This window comes from Centropristis striata, chromosome 6 (assembly GCF_030273125.1).
Source record: "Centropristis striata isolate RG_2023a ecotype Rhode Island chromosome 6, C.striata_1.0, whole genome shotgun sequence".
Lineage (NCBI taxonomy): Eukaryota > Metazoa > Chordata > Actinopteri > Perciformes > Serranidae > Centropristis > Centropristis striata.
Genome location: NC_081522.1, coordinates 20,109,772 through 20,127,803, shown reverse-complemented (window position 1 = coordinate 20,127,803; position 18,032 = coordinate 20,109,772). Strand labels below are relative to the sequence as shown.

Here is an 18,032-nt window from a genome sequence, read left to right as displayed (position 1 = left end):
CTGATCTCAATTATGTCTTGGTTATTTTGAAGGAGAATTGAATTGAATTCTCCTTGAATGATACTAATATGAGAAGCTTAACCCTTAATAGGGCACTCATTGAAACACTTGCAAATTTCAACCCTAGAGAATATTGGAAGATATTACATACAGCCAGAATGTGTAAAAAAAATAAATAAAAAAAACATACGGACCTGGGGGAGGGGGGTAATATTTTGAGAAAAAATTTTACGAGATTAAAGTGGCAGATTTGTGAGATTTTAAAGTGGCGAATCTGCAAGAAAAAAATTGCATTTTCCCCACTTTTTTTCTCGTAAATCTGACTTTTTTCGTGCAGATTTGACACTTTAAATCTCTTAAAACTGCGACTTTTTTTCTTGTAGATTTGCCACTTTAATCGACTAAATTTGCTATTTTTTTCTTGAAATATTACCTCCCCCCACTGAAGTTACCAAATACGGTTCTTCGCCCGATAAAGGGTTAAACTGATCTCAGAGAAAAGATTGAGCAACACATAAGCAACTCATTTTTCCTACGGCTGGAGTCTGGTGTATTTGATGAGGGCAGAGCTGCTTTTGGCTAAATAAAAGAATTTTACTCATTTACATCCATATAGGTATCCTTTACCTCACGTTGCCACTTAGAATAACAATGTGAGCCTTCCAAGTTGAAAGTTGCTCCAAACAGCATATTTTGGGGATGATGACTGAGGGAAATTACTGGGCCAACCCCAAAACATTTGAAAAGGATTCACACAGGACGCTCAAAGACTCACTGGGACAACAGAATCGTTTGCAGAGTTAAAAAGCTTTAATGTGTTCTATCAGACAATAAAACCCTGATCCTCCTCAAGGAAAGACTGGAGAAAGACACTCAGGGTTCCTCATTTTATACAGTTCCTGGAGGCTCCCACACACCGGAGTCTCCTCTTATTCACTAACAAATTCATCATGTCCGGACTTACCAGAATCCAACCAAGTCAGTTATCTAAAAACATTTTGTATTAACCATGTCTGTATGGGCCAGATACCATTTGCTTCAACATATCTGATCAGATAGAATTCAAAATTGCTTAATATTTGCTTTCATGGTAGAAGCAGATCGTGGTAGGAGCGCATCAAGTCTTGCCTTCTCTGATCATACAAGTGTCTGATCGCATCACATCGTCTGTAGAAATAATGGATTAACACATTGTTGACGACCCGGAGCGTCAACAGGAGCTTGTTACGAGCGTTGCTCTCCAAATGAGTTTGGTGTGAACTGCAGGGCAGGATTACGGCCAGTATAATCAGTCATACTTGTCATGTGTTTGGTTCTTTTGTGTTTACATTTTCTCTGCCAACTTTTCAACCAATAAGAAAAAAATAGTGCAAGTAGATTTCCAGCCCTCCACATTTGTACATGCCCCTCTTCATTATTTCATTTTTATTTGGTCCACTTACATTTCTGCACTGTGAAAGCAAACCAGACTAAATACAAAACAAGACAAATGTATCAATTTCACTCTGATTCGGACTAACCAAACAGACTTGGGTTGCTGCACAGTCTTTTGAGGAAGTGGCTTTTTTTGAGTCTTTAAAAGTTTGTCATGCAGTGCCACGTGATAAATGACATATTTCAGAAGCAGGATGAGAGTGTGTGACTGAGCCTGTTAAGGCTACAGGATGTGAATTATTAAAAAAATAGAAAATTATGAAGAATTCAGACTTAGGAAACAAAGTACTTTCCTATTGCAGTTAACCAAATAAAAGAAAATGAATGATACATGTTTAAGTTGGTCTTGTTAGTCACGTTTACCCTGCCCCCAGCCACATATGTGGTTTGTGGTTTAAGACCAGCAAAGAGTTGGTGTCGCTCTGGAACCAGTTTTTTCAGTTTGTTCTTTGGCAGTCGAAAAGAGAGGGACTGGTTCAAGATGACACAGGAGTCAGAGTTACACAGAATTTGTCATACACCAACATGCAAGATAATAATAATAATAATAATAATAATAATAATAATAATAACAATAATAATAATAATAATAATAATAAGTGTGATAAATTCATTATTTAATATCCCAGAACATGATTATGTCCACTGAACACCAGCCAATTTTTAATTAGGTTAGATGATAAAGGGAAAATGTAAATGATCAGATCAAACCTACACTCAGGAATGATCAGCCTCTGGTGGGACTGAATGGAAACGACAGAACGATTGTTTTTACATTATTATAAATGTAGAAATATGTTTGTGGTCTTTTTGTTGTTCAGACCCACAATAAAACTGATTTTTAACTACATGGCGAATCAGAAGACCAATTAAATATAAATCTTCTGAGTGATACACTATAAAATATCTACAACAAATATTAACCGTAGAATCAAATCGAATTGTTCTTACACTGTATAGATTCAAATCGGTCTGTAATAAAAGTATATTGTTTTTGAATCATATCGTATCCTGTGTATCTAGATGCAAATCGAATCGTTTATCACACAGATGTGCAACCCTAATAATTAGAAAAGTTAACTCAGGGTGTTGAAACAGAGGATGACCTTTTGTTTGCAGAAGTGAAAATGACTGCAGTATCCTAAGTAATAGTTAGACAACATGCAGCTTCAGTTGTTTCTCCACAGACAGTGTGACAGATAAGAGGAAGCGTTACAACGTTCATACAGACAAGGAACTTGTAGCTCAGTCTGCCTGGAGACAAAGAAGAATGATGCATGAGATATCAAGAAGGGCAGACACCCGAAAAGACTCATCCCATCTTTAGAAAACTATTTTTAGCTTATAAAAGGGTTCAGGGAGAGTTAGTCAGAGTTAAGACTTTGTGAACTGACCCAGCTTCGTTTTACAGCAAGGAGATGAAAGTGACCAATCCATGAAAACTAAAGCGCACTGCTATTTCACCGGCATTAGTGTCCTTTTCCTGACTCCGGTAAACCCAAGGCTTACATACATGGTCAAAATGCTATAGTTAGACTCTAGTTTCATGTGAAAAATTGATAGAAAAGCCGGCCGGTGTGGGATTCATTGACGCTAGCTATTAGGATTGTACAGCCCTGTGTTACGTTACGCTCTGAGCAACATTGCTAGCTAGCTTAGTGTGCTTATTTTACAGACAGTGTCATTAAGATAAGTTTGTTGGACTACTTATGCACTAGTAGTAGTAGTTCACCGGTTCGAATCCCGGTACTGACAGGTCTAGGACTGAAGTGCCCTTGAGCAAGGCACCTAACCCCCCTGCACAGCTCCCCAGGCACAGTAATGTGCTGCCCACTGCTCCTTGCATGGTGTGTTCACTTGTGTGTCAAAAAGGATGGGTTTAATGCAGAGGTTGAATTTCCCCATTGTGGGATTAATAAAGTAATCTTCTTTTTCCTCTTCTTCTAGTGGTAAGAATACTAGTTGACAGGAACCATAACTGTTAAATCCAGTTTTGGTTATCTCATCTAACGTTGCTAGACAATCGTTAGTTAGCTCATGTTTGCTAGCTAGCAGCTTAACTTGGAGCAGACATTTGCGTGTCTGTTGATCTTGGAGATATTAAGTTGGGAGAGGGGTCTCCCACACTGTTTAATGCACAGCCAGCAACGCTCCTCTTGTTTTTTGAGTTTTGGAAAAAAGGGGAGAAAACGACCCCTCCTGCTAAACACTGAGTGTACCTGGTGTCAGATTTACAAATTCCGTATGCACACCGTTTCACCCTGTTGCTAAGAGCTCAAAGCTTATCAGACCTTCTTCTCATAGTAATGATTGCCAAGGTATGATTGGCGTGGGATTGGAATGTGAAGCTTGGAAAGCACCTAAAAGTACACCATTAAAGTAAGACCAATTCTTTTGAGATGAGATCACGCACTGAGTCGTTGCCTAACAAGGAAATGGAAACCTTAAGAATTTCTCAGAAAAGGAGGCAGTCCTTTTTTAGAAGGGCTGGCCTAGAATGCCCACCAATGAGAGGATGAGAAAAGGTAGGCTGAATGGTATAAAAGTTGTGTTTTAGACAGAATTTTCAGTCTGCTTGGTCCGGACCAACAAGGCTCAATGGGTCTTTGTGTTCTGCAAGAATAATCCTTACTGCTTGAAACTCTGAACAACTTTTTGTCACTACCTCTGCCCCGACAGAAGGAAGACACAACCTATATACTTGAGAAGTAGTTTTTCAATGGGGACCCAACCAAAAACAAACATCTTGCCAAAGTTACACAAACTTATAAAAGCTATATAAAAGTTTCTTTTTATGATTTCAGACACGTATATGAACACTCTCAACCTGTCAGTGGTATAAACAAGCACTTTTACATATGGTGTACAATTGCTGCAGTTCTCAGGTTCAACACTGGATCAAAAATTATGTCCACAAGTCACTCACACACAACGTGGTTAATGTATGGGCTCCAGATTCAAAAATACAAAAGTTCCACTTAAAACTCTGGAAACAGAAGCAGCAATAAGTGCTTTAATAAACATCCAGCAAGGCAGGAAGTGTATAGCTAGCAAAGATGTTGACTCCTTTGTTCTTCTTTAAACCTTCTCTTGTTTTAAACCTAAACACTTCCTGAGTCACCAATATACCACAGCATGACAAAGGCAAGAGAGAGGAGAGCAGTCCCAAGTAGGTCTCCGAGAGCTGTGAGGTAGGGTATTGAGTAACTGTCTGGGTCTTTACCCTTCCGCCATAGACAGTGGACCATACAGTCGGCTATACTCAGCAGGGAGGAGACCTAAGAGACAGACATGAGTGATATTGTGAAATAGAGATGAAGAATGGAGAAAGAAAATGAATACACGTGACTCACCTGAATCAAGGAAGCAGACAAGAAGGCGACAGTGAGTAGAGGACTTGGCAAGGTGTTGGCTCCTTTCATCAGGTGAATAGCATATAAGAAGACTAGCTGACCAGGGATTACCAGGAGCAGCAGAACCTGAGCAGACCGCTGGTTTGCACCTGTCGTGACAAAGCTCAAAATCAGATTGGCCCTCATTTATCAAGCGAGCGTAGAAACCAGCGCAGATCCGAGTGTATATTTTGTCTTACGACAGGGTCCACGTGTGATTTATCAAACGATCGTATCTCTCCAATCACAGCGTAAGAATGATCGGCTGTTGATAAATGTGGCGGCTCGAAACATGCGTCATTTAAATACCACGCCCTAATATATACCCGATTCAGAGGACTCGCCTTCAGAGTTTACGACATCAAAAAGGGCGCAATACGGCCAAAAAGAGGATTTTTTCACCCTCTAAAGTCAACTTTATTAGCAAAGTGCACCGTTACAATTAACAATAGGGGCAATATAGACATATTAAAGAAATACGCAGCGACAGAGGTTTATGAAATAAAAGTACTTATAGTAGTTATAAACTCAAACAAGTTCACTGAATATTTTACATTTGGAGCACGGACTTAGAAGTTTTCAGCTTTTTGGTTGAAGGAGGTAAACAATGTTTTAAAGTAAGTTTTAATTCTAAAAGAAGAGGCATTTCTCAGTCAGAAAGTGAAACGCTGACGTCCAACAGCTGCAACACAACAAACTAGTTTTGTTTGGCAGCATAAAAAGTGAAAAAGAAGGAAATCAGTGGTGCTGTCAGCAAAGTAGCGGACCATTAAACTCCCGGCGAGGTTTGAGTAATTACATCGTGATATATAAAGCCCAATAATCTATATAATATCTGAATATTGCTATTATTATGATGGAGATATATTATTCACCTCTTTACATTTACTAATAATGATGTCCTAGTCAGAGGAGCGTGTGGCAGCGCTGACTGGAAATGTTTCTATTCGGGCAACACCGCTGGTGAAGGAGACGCTGACGCTCCGGTGTCGGAGCTGGATAACAGTAAACAGCAGAAGACAACAACATTTAATATCCTCGGCTGGTATTCTGTTTAAAGAATTTCACGATCGCAGGGTGTATTTATTTTTGGATTATATTTTAATGATAAATTATGTAGTCTAGACATGTTTTGCTTTGTCACTATTAAAAATCAAAACACCACAGAGTTTTATCAGCTCCAGGCATCGATACTATAGTCTCAGATCAATTCTCAGACTCAGACGTGTGGACTTCACGCTGACTCAAATTTGCATACACGAGCTGAGAGCAGACGTTAGATCTGATCGTACCGTCCGCTCACGTCCAAATTGATAAATGCCGAGGCTTGCGTAGAAATCATCTTACGCCCACTTTACGCTCACTTTCTGACGTACGCTCGTTTGATAAATGAGGGCCAGTGTGTGTGGGGCATGTGTGTGTTGATGAAGGGACAATAGGCCATTTTTATGTAAGACCACTTCACCTGAACCAAAGAAAGTACGACAAGGGCTGAAGCAGCCCTTACGGTCTTCAGGAACCTCTCCAGGTGAGTAATTCAAATGCAGTTTAGTAGAGATGCGACTGGACTGAATAGAGACCAGGTTTCCTCCGATACCTGCGCAGGAAAGAGAAGGAAGTGGGAATTTTTCAGCCTTCACATACCCTTCCCTGCTGGGAATTGCACCTCCCCCATGACACTTTAAAATTCCTGAGAAGCTGAAAGACTTCCCGCCAAGCGTGACAGATACATTTTTTACATCCTCCCCCTTGATAGATAACAGGCTGCCTTAAAAGAAAAAGATCAGCTGTTTCTGAAGGTTTGGTCCCCTTTTCTAGATTATTTACCTGTAGACATGAACTTTCTTTCTATGGGTTAACACTATTCTAGTGGAAGAGGCTCAATTAAAGGACACACAACATGATACAGCTTTTGATGGCCAATCAATGTCTGAAATCTTATTCACTTTTTTCTCTGTGTTTTTGAATTTTTGTACTGTATAGGATGGGCGGGGTTATTGTGCACCCTTCTGTGTGTAGTGCTGTTTCTTTAAGTTATCTTGATCTCTTAACATAATTGGACCTAATTGACCTTATGACCTAGAACACAGACATCTGATGAGCCTCTCATAAAGAGTAAAGGTAAGTAAAGGTCTCACAGGTTCATAGATCAGAAGACAACGAGTAAACAATACCGGCTTTTATTTAGGTTACAGGTAAAGTTATGCGGAACTGGTCGCAGAATAACGTGCAGGAATTCAGTTAGAGTGAGCCCCGTGGGTGTGTGTGTGTGTGTGTGTGTGTGTGTTCTTGTACTTCCTACATAGTGAGGACCAGAACACGTTTTTCACCAACAGAGTGAGGACATTTTTGCAAAATGAGGACATTTCGGCCGGTCCTCACTTCTTCAAAGGCTTTTTTGAGATTTTGTTTGATTTTGACTTTGTTTTAAGGGTTAAAGGTTACATGATAATGATAATTAACTGAAACTGTATTGTGTGGTTACAAAACTAACTAAAATTACAGTAAAAACGTCCTTCATTTTCGTCTTTGTCAACTTTTTTTTATACATAATGAAGATGGATGAGGCAAAGGATATAAAGGCAAAATTTACTGTGACCTCCTTCAATCTCCCACCCAACAAATACCCCATTACAAAAAACTAAAACTAATAAAAACTGAACTAAAACTAAAGCATTTAAAAAAAAAAAATACTTAACTAAAACTAGCAAACTCACTCTAAAAATTCATTAAAACTAACTGAATTTGAGAAGAAAAACTGAGTTCAAACTAAAACTAAAGAAAAATACAAAACTATTATAAACTTGCAAGGGAATTCATTATTCCAATGAGGGCCCTCACAAAGATAGAAGTACAAGAATGTGTCTGTGTGTGTGTGTGTGTGTGTGTGTGTGTGTGTGTGTGTGTGTGTGTGTGTGTGTGTGTATGTTCTTACAGGCGCAAACCTATGAGTTACCAAGCCTAAATATGACAGCTTGTAATGACATCTTATTTCTGTGAGAAATCACTAACAAAGTTGAAAGTACCCCTGTTGTACAGCATTGTAATAATCCAAATATAACACTGACTTCTCCAAGATTTACACACAGATTACCGCAGGTCATGAACTAATGCAGAACCTGGAGTCTGGAGGAGGTGGGAGGTACAGTGAGGCCAGGGATTGCATATAGTATGAGGAAAATGTCTAAAAACTCTGGCATGCAATTTAGCCTAAGAAATTATCCAACACTGTTAACTGAAATTGTTTTTTACATCTTTGTCTTCACAGAAAATAGCCCATAAATGCACTTTTAAAACAGGGCGACTCACCATTTATGACTGGAGCATAAACTATGATCCCTGCCAGGTTGGGATCGGACACAGCCTTGTCAAGAATAAGTCCTCCAATACTGAAAGAAAGACAGCCAAAACAAACAAACAAACATAAAAATCGTATAAAAATCAAACCTTATAAAATTCAGTTTTAGTAAAAAGTAAAGTGGAATTGGAGATATTAGTGTTCTATCTTAAAAGTTAAGGCCTGGACATTTGAATGCCAAGTAAAATTTATTGGAAATACAGTTGCAAAAAAAGTAAGCGAACCCTTTGAAATTTTTAGTCATTTTGTGTCTTTTTTGGTCATTTTGTTTCTTTTTGGTTCATTTTGTGTCTTTTTTTTATCATTTTGTGGTCAATTTGTGTCTTTTTTGGTCATTTTGTTTCCTTTTTTGATCATTTAGTTTCTTTTTTGGGTGATCTGCGCGTGTGAAATTCTGTTCAGTGAGCGGGGGTCGCGGACAACATGCATGTTAAATTGGGGGTCGCGACTCAAAAAGGTTGAGAATTAGTGCCCTACAGAACTGCTTCCGCTCAGTCATGTTCTTAGTGTTAACAGCTATCTTGAGGTCATTCCACAGCATCTCTATTGGATTGAGGTCTGGGCTCTGACTGGGAAACTCCAAAAGATGGATTTACTTTTTTTTAAAGTCAAAGTAGATTTACTTTGATGTTTAAGGTCATTGTCCTGCTGCATCAGCCAACTTCTACTGATCTTCAGCTGGCAGACAGCCACTCTGACATTAACCTGTAGGATTCCTTGATAAAATTGGGAATTAATTTTCCCCTCAATGATAGTAAGTGGTCCAGGCCCTGAGGCAACAAAGCAGCCCCAAGTTATGATGCTCCCTCCATCATACTTCACTGTTGGGATGATGTTCTCATGTTGGTATAAGGGCCCTTTTTACACCATACATTAGCCTGGGTATACCCATACTGCCTTGCGCGCTCGAATTTCATTTCAAACCTGCCTGACAGGTCGTTTCTTAGCCCTGTTTTAGGGATCCAATCACAGAACGGGGAGGGATGGTAAGACGGTGACGCATACTACTCGGCAGACGGAAGCTTGTAGTTTTGTAGTTTTCTTACGGATCCAACATGACTGCAGCTGACGCAAAACTCTCTTTAGCTGTAGACGGCGTTTTAAATCGTTTAGAGCGAAAGTTGATTTTAAAAGAAAAACAACGTTTGACTTTACACTCCTGTTTCACCACCAAAAATGATGTTTTAGCCTTGCTTCCGACAGGATTTGGCAGTGCTACGTGTTCTTCATGAACAATCCAGCCTTTGTTTTGTGAACTGATGAAACATTTCCCCAGAAGTGTCATGGAGTGTCAGGTTGCTCTTTGGCAAACTTTGGGCAAGCAGCGATGTTTCTTCCTCCTTAGTGTCCACAGACAATACACCTGTTCAATCTTGTGTTTGTGGTAGACTCATGACTAGAAATGTTAACCCGTTCCAATGATTCCTTCAAGTCTTTACTTGTTACTCTGGAGTTCTTTTTTTACCTCACTGAGCTTCCTGCATTGGGCCTTTGGCATGAATTTGGCGCACACTTCTAGAGAGACACAGTACTTAATCGTCTCTATTTGTGGACAGTTTGTCTAACTGTGGACTGGGGAATACCGAAAGTCTTGAGGTTATTTTGTAAGCCATTACAGTCTGATGCAATCAACCATTCTCGATCGCAGTTCTCAGAGATCTCCTTTTTGCGAGGCATGGTCCACATCAGCAGATGCTTCTTGTGAATAGCAAACTTTTTTTTTTTTTATAGGTCAAAAGATCTCTACACCTCACTCAAATCTCATTTCATTGTTAGGACTTCAACTTTGCTAATTCCTGACTCCAATTAGCTCCTAATGGAGTCATTAGGCAAAGGGTTCACTTACTTTTTCTACCAGAATTATGAATGTTTCATGGATATAATCAATAAAAACATGAAATATTAAAATTGTTTGCGTGGTTTTAGGTTAAGCATGATGTATTTGTCTATAATCAGGACTTAGATGCAGATCAGATCACATTTTATGGCAAAATAATAATGGGTTTGCATACTTTTTCTTGAAAATGTAAATAATTTACTGAATTGATAGATTTCATAATCCTAACCACACCTAAATGCACAATATATCTGACCTGTGACAATGCTCAAATGTCAATAAGCTATAAAGTACCTGCTGATGACCATAGCTGTGATGATTGGTTCCCAGCCTGTACGAAGCAAGATGTTACTGGCCGGATGTTTGGATGAGATGATCACCCAAAGAGGAATTAGGCATAATAATAGCAGATCCACCAGGTACAGCACATAGGAATACAGGTCTGTCAAGAAAAATGGTCATTATTTATACCTTTATTTTAACCAGCAATCAGTCTAAACAGTGTGGTCTCTGATCTTTTTGGAAATATCAGTTTCAGGATCATGGCCACCATCTGCTGGCCATTAGAGAGAACTACATGGCCTCTAACTTCAAACTGATTATTCCACACTGTTCTGGTGTGTGTGTGTGTGTGTGTGTGTGTGTGTGTGTGTGTGTGAGTGAGTATGTGTCTGTGTGTGTGTGTGTGTGTGTGTGTGTGTGTGAGTGAGTATGTGTGTGAGTGAGTATGTGTCTGTGTGTGTGTGACTGAGTGAGTATGTGTGTGTGTGTGTGTGTTTGTGTGTGTGTGTGTGTTTGTGTGTGTGTGTGTGTGTGTGTGTGTGTGTGTGTTTGTGTGTGTGTGTGTGTGTGTGTGTGTGTGTGCATGTGTGTGTGTGTGTGTGTGTGTGTGAGTGAGTATGTGTCTGTGTGTGTGTGTGTGTGTGTGTGTGTGTGTGTGTGTCTGTGTCTGTGTGTGTGTGAGTATGTGTGTGTGTTTGTGTGTGCGTGTGTGTGTGTGTTTGTGCGCATTTGTGTGTGTGTGTGTGTGTGTGTGTGTGTGTGTGTGTGTTTAATGGATTCTAATTGGCCCACCAGCTCATATTGCTGCCCTCGTCTGTCTTTACCTAGGAGGGAGTAGAACCACTGACTGAAGCAGGCCAACAAGGCGAGAGTGATGAGATCCCCAAAACTGGCAGCCATGGGTGTGGCCACGTTGTCAGGATTGAGTCCGATTCTCTTGGACCCAATGATCACTCCCACCATAATAATACCTAGAGGGGTTTAAAGACAAGGTAAAGTTAATCATCAATAAGGAGAAGAGTGATCAGTTCTTTCAGGGCTTTCATTCTGTCAAAAAGAACTGACATACGTCAATACCTGGAATTAAAATGGCCATAAGCTCTTAATTTTAATATAAATGCTGATAAAGAAAATTGATGCATCCACTGAGCCAAAATTCAAATTGTGAGTTGATCAGAAGACATTCTGCAACCAAAAGTGATAAATGCCATGCCAAATTGATTTAAAATGTCCTAGATGTGCCCTGCCACGGCCCTTCTCTTCATACTCCAAATTCCAGAATATTTTTTATCATGGAGCTCAACTCACTTAACCAAACAAGAAGACAATTTCCTGAGAAAGTGCATTTTTCCCAGGTATTTAGGAATCCTGGCTAAGAAACTAGGGCAAAGTATAGTACCTTGAGGGGGATTTAAAAAAAAGAAATAATGAATTGGTAATAGTATTCAGAAACTGCAATGAAGAGTGAAGAATGTACAAAGCTTGCCCTAAACAGAGCGAAGGCAAATTGGGTTTCACCAAAACACATGGGTCAGCAGCTGATGGACATTGTTCTAGTACTTGTTACTCTGTTCAATGACAATAAAGTTGAATCTCATCTCATCTCCTCTCATGAATAATTAAGCTTAACCCTTTATCAGGCAAAGAACCATATTTGGTAACTTGAGCGGACATGTATAACAGGTCTCCTCATAGAACCACATGGATTTCTCCATCACAGATAGTGACACTGTGGCATCTGACCAATCAGTAAATCATACAAGATTCAAGCTTTCCTTTATTGTCATCGTGTTAAAAAAGTATACAACTAAATTTACGTGTGCTTCTCATATATAAGGTGCTTTAAAAAAGACAATCAGACATTACGCATATGTAATAAATAGTCTAAAAAGATAAATAGTTTAAAGGTAAAAGATAAAGTGGTGATGGATGCAAATGATGAGTTATTGTCTATTTATGGTTGCTGTGGGAAAGAGACTATAATAAATAGAATAATAATAATAATGACTCAATTGAACTCGATTTGCAATATAAAAATGAAACATTTTGCAAAAAGTCTTGTAATATCCTCCAATAACACTTCAGGGTTGACATTTTCAATATCCAGGAGTGCCCTATAAAGGGTTAACTGATTGTGGAGTTCAGGGGTGAAGCAGACAGGAAGGAACTGGGACATCAACAGGTTTGAACAGATGTAATGTGTGTGTATACGAGTGTGATGCAACCATCTAAGGTCAGCAGTTCAAGGTAATGAGAGGTTGTGTTGTCACCTTGCAGCAATGAAGCCACAAAGGAGGTAGAAACACTGGTTGAACACAGGAGCATCACGTGGTGTAAGGGCATCTTTCCTTCGGCCATCCAGCCCAACAGCGTCGCCATCAGAGAGGCTAACAGGCCGAGAATTGTGGCTTGTAGCTGTAGAATCAGGGTCATAGTGAGAAATATCCACAAATCATTGCAGAGAGCAATACAGTTATTCACATAAGCAGCTACAGACATGATTAAGTGGTAGATTAAATACACACACACTGTAAAAAAAGATAAACAATAGCTACTCAACAAAATTGAGGCATCAGATTGCAGGCAATATAACTAATTATGGAATAATTCTAATGTGTTGGATTCATTCAAAATTATCTTGATTTAGAATTACATACACATAAAGATTATATTTAATGTGATTAAAATAAGTAGATTCTATCTCAAAATCTTTTATGTTAAAGTTACTTAAACAACTGCCTCAAAATCAAGGACACATTTATATTTAATACATTTTATCAAATATATTAAGTAAAATGAAATGACTATAGAATTATTTATTACAGTGCAATTGATAACAATGTTGCTTTAACCCAAATAAAACAAATGCACCTGCTTGAGCGCCAAGTTCCCAGCGATCAACATCCACTTTTCTCTGGCAGTTTCCATTTTTCCTGCATTCACCTGACAACATTAGATATGATTAACTGATTAATGAATTGATATGATTGAAAGAACAGTGATCTTGATATCATTTTTTTGTCAAGTGATGTTTCCAAAGTCAAGAATGAACAAACTTTAACAGATAAATATTGAATATAATATTACCCCAGCATACACAACTGTGAAATTTAAAATACAATGCATGTCTACATCTAAAATACTACTACATCCTAAAAAATTTTAAATTGTGACCGGTGAAGATGCTTCTAAATTCGACCCTATATCTTGTAATTATTCATATGTCAGATTTTCAACGAAAGTACAAAACCGATCCGTAGAATGACATTTTATACAGAGTGCTATGGAAAATAAACATAAACCACAAATATATAATAATATATAGTGCAAAAGCAAATTACAGTAACATTTAACCATAAAGTAATTAATTAATAGTAATCACTCTAATTGCTCATTACTGTATAGCACCAAGCTCTGACTTATAAAGACCTATAAATGAGATTTTCTTTATTGTTCTTACTGTGGATAAATAACTGTCAAAAATTTGTAAATCTTCATCTCACAACAAGAGCTGTGGATTGTCTCGAGTAATCAGGTCATGGTTTCTGAAAATAGTTTTTCCAATTTCTCTTTTTTGGTGTTTTGAGCACCTTAAGTGAAGTGGTATATACACAGTGAACCACATGATCAACAAACATATCACAATAAAAAATGAAACCACAATTAACAGAGGATTGTGTCTGAAAACAAAATTATTGCAACTTTATGGGCAGCTATGTAGTTCCAATGTACTCAAGACATTTCTACAGTTGATATCTTGACCACTCAGCAACCCACACCAAAGGATTTGCACAGCTAAATAACACTATGTATGGACACTATGGAAAACATGTATTTTTCGATTTTGGGGTGACCTGTCCCTTTAATGAATGACAATTATGATCATTTCTGATTATTATACACTCCCCCTGTCCAGAAAAACAGATTTTTTTTAAATCACTGGACTATTGTTAGCACATTTTTTTCCTGGAGGATATTGTCCTGCAGGTTGATCTGCTGCTGAGGTCTTCACAGGTCTGTGAGGAGTTTCACACGAGGACAGAAAACTCATGATGTAAGAAGGCAAAAATATAATTCTGAGAAAGAGGTTCTTGTTGTACTCTTATTCTCTTTACCACATCACCTTGCACTTAATATTTTATATTAAAGTTCTAAACATATCTCATGTAATACTTGCTATTATATTGCTATATTATATATCTATAGCACATGCTATTTCTTTGTAATTGTGTACATGCTATACTATAAATGGATTAATGAGGTCAGTGTTTGTGTACATCATTGTGTGTGTGGACTGTGATTGGACTAAATTCTTGTGTGCACACACTCACAGCAGTCGAGAGTCTTGAGGCCAGGGTCATTTCCAGGTTCCCCTTCATGCCTAATACTGCAGGGACCAGGATGAAGATCTCTGTGATTTCCTGGAACACGTCCCAGTTCTGCCATGAAAAAACAATCATGAACTTAATATAGAAGATGAATCAACACCAACACCACAAACACACAATATATCATCTACTGGTTCAGCCAAGGTGATGTTCATTTAGAATAAACACAACAGTTTTGAAAGTTAAAAAACTTTTTTTTTAGAATTTCCATGTTTCAACTCTCTCCATCTTTTTACTTCCTGGGAAAATGAGAATGGTTTTTATACACAATCTCCTTCGTTTATCACTAAACTACTCGACTTTACTCCCTCACCTGAACCACTTCAAGCAGCATCCCAGCAGAGACTGTCCCGAGCCCGGCCAGCAGAAATGGCACCAGGATCTGAAGCACCATGGAACAGAGAGACTCAGCAGGTTCACCGGAGCCACCGGCATCCTTTGCGCTCGTGGACACACTTAAACTTGACAGGCCGTAGAGTTGATTCGGGAGCAGAAAGTCTGTCTCTGTGTACTCCTGTGGCTTATAATGGAGACTGGTGTTGACTGGTGAAATATTCCCATTAGAGCTAATATGTTGTGGATTTTCAGAGTGATAAGATGAGGACGGGTTTGATCCATACTGTCGGCTGGTGCCTCTGCCCACAGACCCATTTGAGGGCAGTTTCTCAGTATCATGTGACACTGGGACATTCATGGTGTTGCGCTTGCAGGATGTTATTCCTGCTGCTCCTGAGAAACAGTGGTGCCTACACTGGACAAAAATGAGCAAAAAAGGGAAATAAAACCAGCCATAAAGAATTGGTGGATTCATAAAAGCATAATAATAAAAAATGCTTTAAAAGTTGACTAAAAAGCATTAGATTAGATTAGATTAGATTGATTTTATTAATCCCACAGCGGGGAAATTTCTTTGTTACAGCCGATCACACAAATTTCACACAAAATTGAAGATAAAGATAGAAAATAACAATCTAAGAAAAAGACATTTAACAATATACAATATACTATATACGAGTAGTTCTCAACCTTTTTGAGTCGCGACCCCCAATTTAACATGCATGTTGTCCGCGACCCCCGCTCACTGAACAGAATTTCACACGCACAGTTCAGATCACCCAAAAAAGAAACAAAATGACCAAAAAAGACACAAAATGACCAAAAAAGAAACAAAATTACCAAAAAAAACACACAAAATTACTAAAAAAGACACAAATTGACCACAAAATGGTTGAGAATAGCTGCTATATACAACTTAGTGCAATTAAGTGAGGAATGTGCAGAGTGCAAATTATATGCAAAAATGTGCAGAAGAGAAAGAAAGAAAAACTACAACACGTTCAGGTTGTGCTGGTGTTGTACAGTCTTATGGCAGCTGGAATGAATGACTTGTGGAAGCGTTCCTTCTTACACTATGGATGTAATAGTTATACAGAGAAGAAATACTGTGATATTATATGATCTATTTCACTTTTATGAGAAATCTTGCGAGCTCTGGCATGTAGAAAGCTTGGCTGCAGAGGCGGTCTCAGAGTCATCTGATGGGACAGAGTGCATGTATTATCAATCTTCATGCCTGAGTGTTTGCCATCAGGAACACTGAGGCAGTGTTGTGTGAGGACAATGCACTTCATTGGAAATTCCTAAGAGATGACCAGGTACTAAACAGCTGAGGCTATCGAGTTGTGAGTGAGGAATTGTGCAAAATATATAACTTATTTTTATACCCAATCTGCAAAAATGTGTCATACTTCAAAACTTCACGTCAAAAGTGTATCAAAACATATCAAATCATCTGAAATTGCAAAGAAAAAGGAAAAGCTTGACCAAATATCAGGTTTATATAAGCTATAGTCTAGATCAGCTGTTCTCAACCTTGGGGTCGGGACCCCAATTTGGGGTCATTATGTGTCTTTTTTGGTCATTTTGTATCTTTTTTGGTCAATTTGTGTCTTTTTTTTGGTCATTTTGTTTCCTTTTGTTGGTCATTTTGTTTCTTTTTTTGGGTGATCTGAACTGTGCATGTGAGATTCTGTTTAGTGAGCGGGGGTCGCGGACAACAAGCATGTTAAATTGGGGGTCGCGACTCAAAAAGGTTGAGAACTACTGGTTTAGATTATAAGAGACTGAAACTTTGAGAGTGATACATAATTTTATTATGTTAAATAATCAAAGCCAAGAAACTTTTTTATCATCAAAGCCTCAAAACTGTCAGAAAAGTTACAGGCATCACACTGTTATGAGTCAAAAACTTATCTTCCTAACTCATTCAATGCTAATATTATCTATAAGGAGTCTTGTAGAAATAGATCTGCAGATGCACAAGGGTATCTAAAGGAAAGCATGCACATCAAACAAACATTATATAATCAAAGGATCTCTACAGTTAGGCACTAATAATCTCCAAGATTGCAATCAAAGGGTTGAGGACAGAAGAAGAGAAATTTTTAACCACCATATAAAATCAATTTGTAACGCTTAGTTTCTCTTGGTATGTCTCAGTTTCTCCAGCATGTCAGCTCACACAGATACTGCTTTAATCAATGTGTCAATACAAACATTTTAATTTGATAGCTGACAACATTTGGTTCACAGTTAGGAGTAGAAGAGTAAAATGAAAAGTTGCCTTACCCTTTTTATGAAACCATACGAGAAGAAGAGGCGTCTATTCTCACACTCAACTGCCAACCGTGACTCTTACTTGTGGCCTCTGTCGTCCTCTGAATGGTGTGCTCTTCAGTCTTCAGTGTGGCATTATCCTAACGCCCCCTCTACACACACACACACACACACACACACACACACATAAACACACACCACATGACTTTCACTCTCTCGCCCCCTCTATCATGCCTATATGCATATTCAAATGCATGGCAGTAGCAGTACTACACGGCTGCCCATAAACTAATATATAATAGTTTTGTTTTCAGACACAATCCTCTGTTAATTCTGGTTTAATTTCATGGTGATGTGTTTGAAAGAGATTGATTTATAAAGTTTTGAGAAGATATACTTTATCTGTCTATGGGTGACCGTGTATAACACCGACAGCAGGATACACACACATATTTGACATTTACTTGTTAAGAGCCGTGCAAAGCTGGCCTGTTGCCATATTATAATGTTGTTGTTATGGTTTTGTATCACATCAAGTGTTTAACTGTATAGGTACTAGTACATAGCATTGACCCTAAGACATGATATATAGGTTGCAATACTATCTATCTATCTATCTATCTATCTATCTATCTATCTATCTATCTATCTATCTATCTATCTATCTATCTATCTATCTATCTATCTATCTATCTATCTATCTATCTATCTATCTATCTATCTAT

General features: G+C 38.3%; 1 protein-coding gene across 1 annotated transcript; it reads right to left on the bottom strand.

The window, feature by feature from the left end:
• Positions 1-3,385: 3,385 nt before the first annotated feature.
• slc41a2a (solute carrier family 41 member 2a) lies at positions 3,386-17,339 on the bottom strand. The gene is made up of 11 exons (XM_059334288.1): positions 17,320-17,339; positions 15,005-15,442; positions 14,635-14,742; positions 13,175-13,246; positions 12,574-12,718; positions 11,128-11,274; positions 10,316-10,463; positions 8,136-8,215; positions 6,292-6,423; positions 4,788-4,936; positions 3,386-4,712 (listed from the first exon to the last, which is right to left on the bottom strand). The coding sequence occupies exons 2-11, from the start codon at positions 15,383-15,385 to the stop codon at positions 4,536-4,538; spliced, it is 1,539 nt and encodes a 512-aa protein (XP_059190271.1). The 5' UTR covers positions 15,386-15,442; positions 17,320-17,339; the 3' UTR covers positions 3,386-4,535.
• Positions 17,340-18,032: the final 693 nt, after the last annotated feature.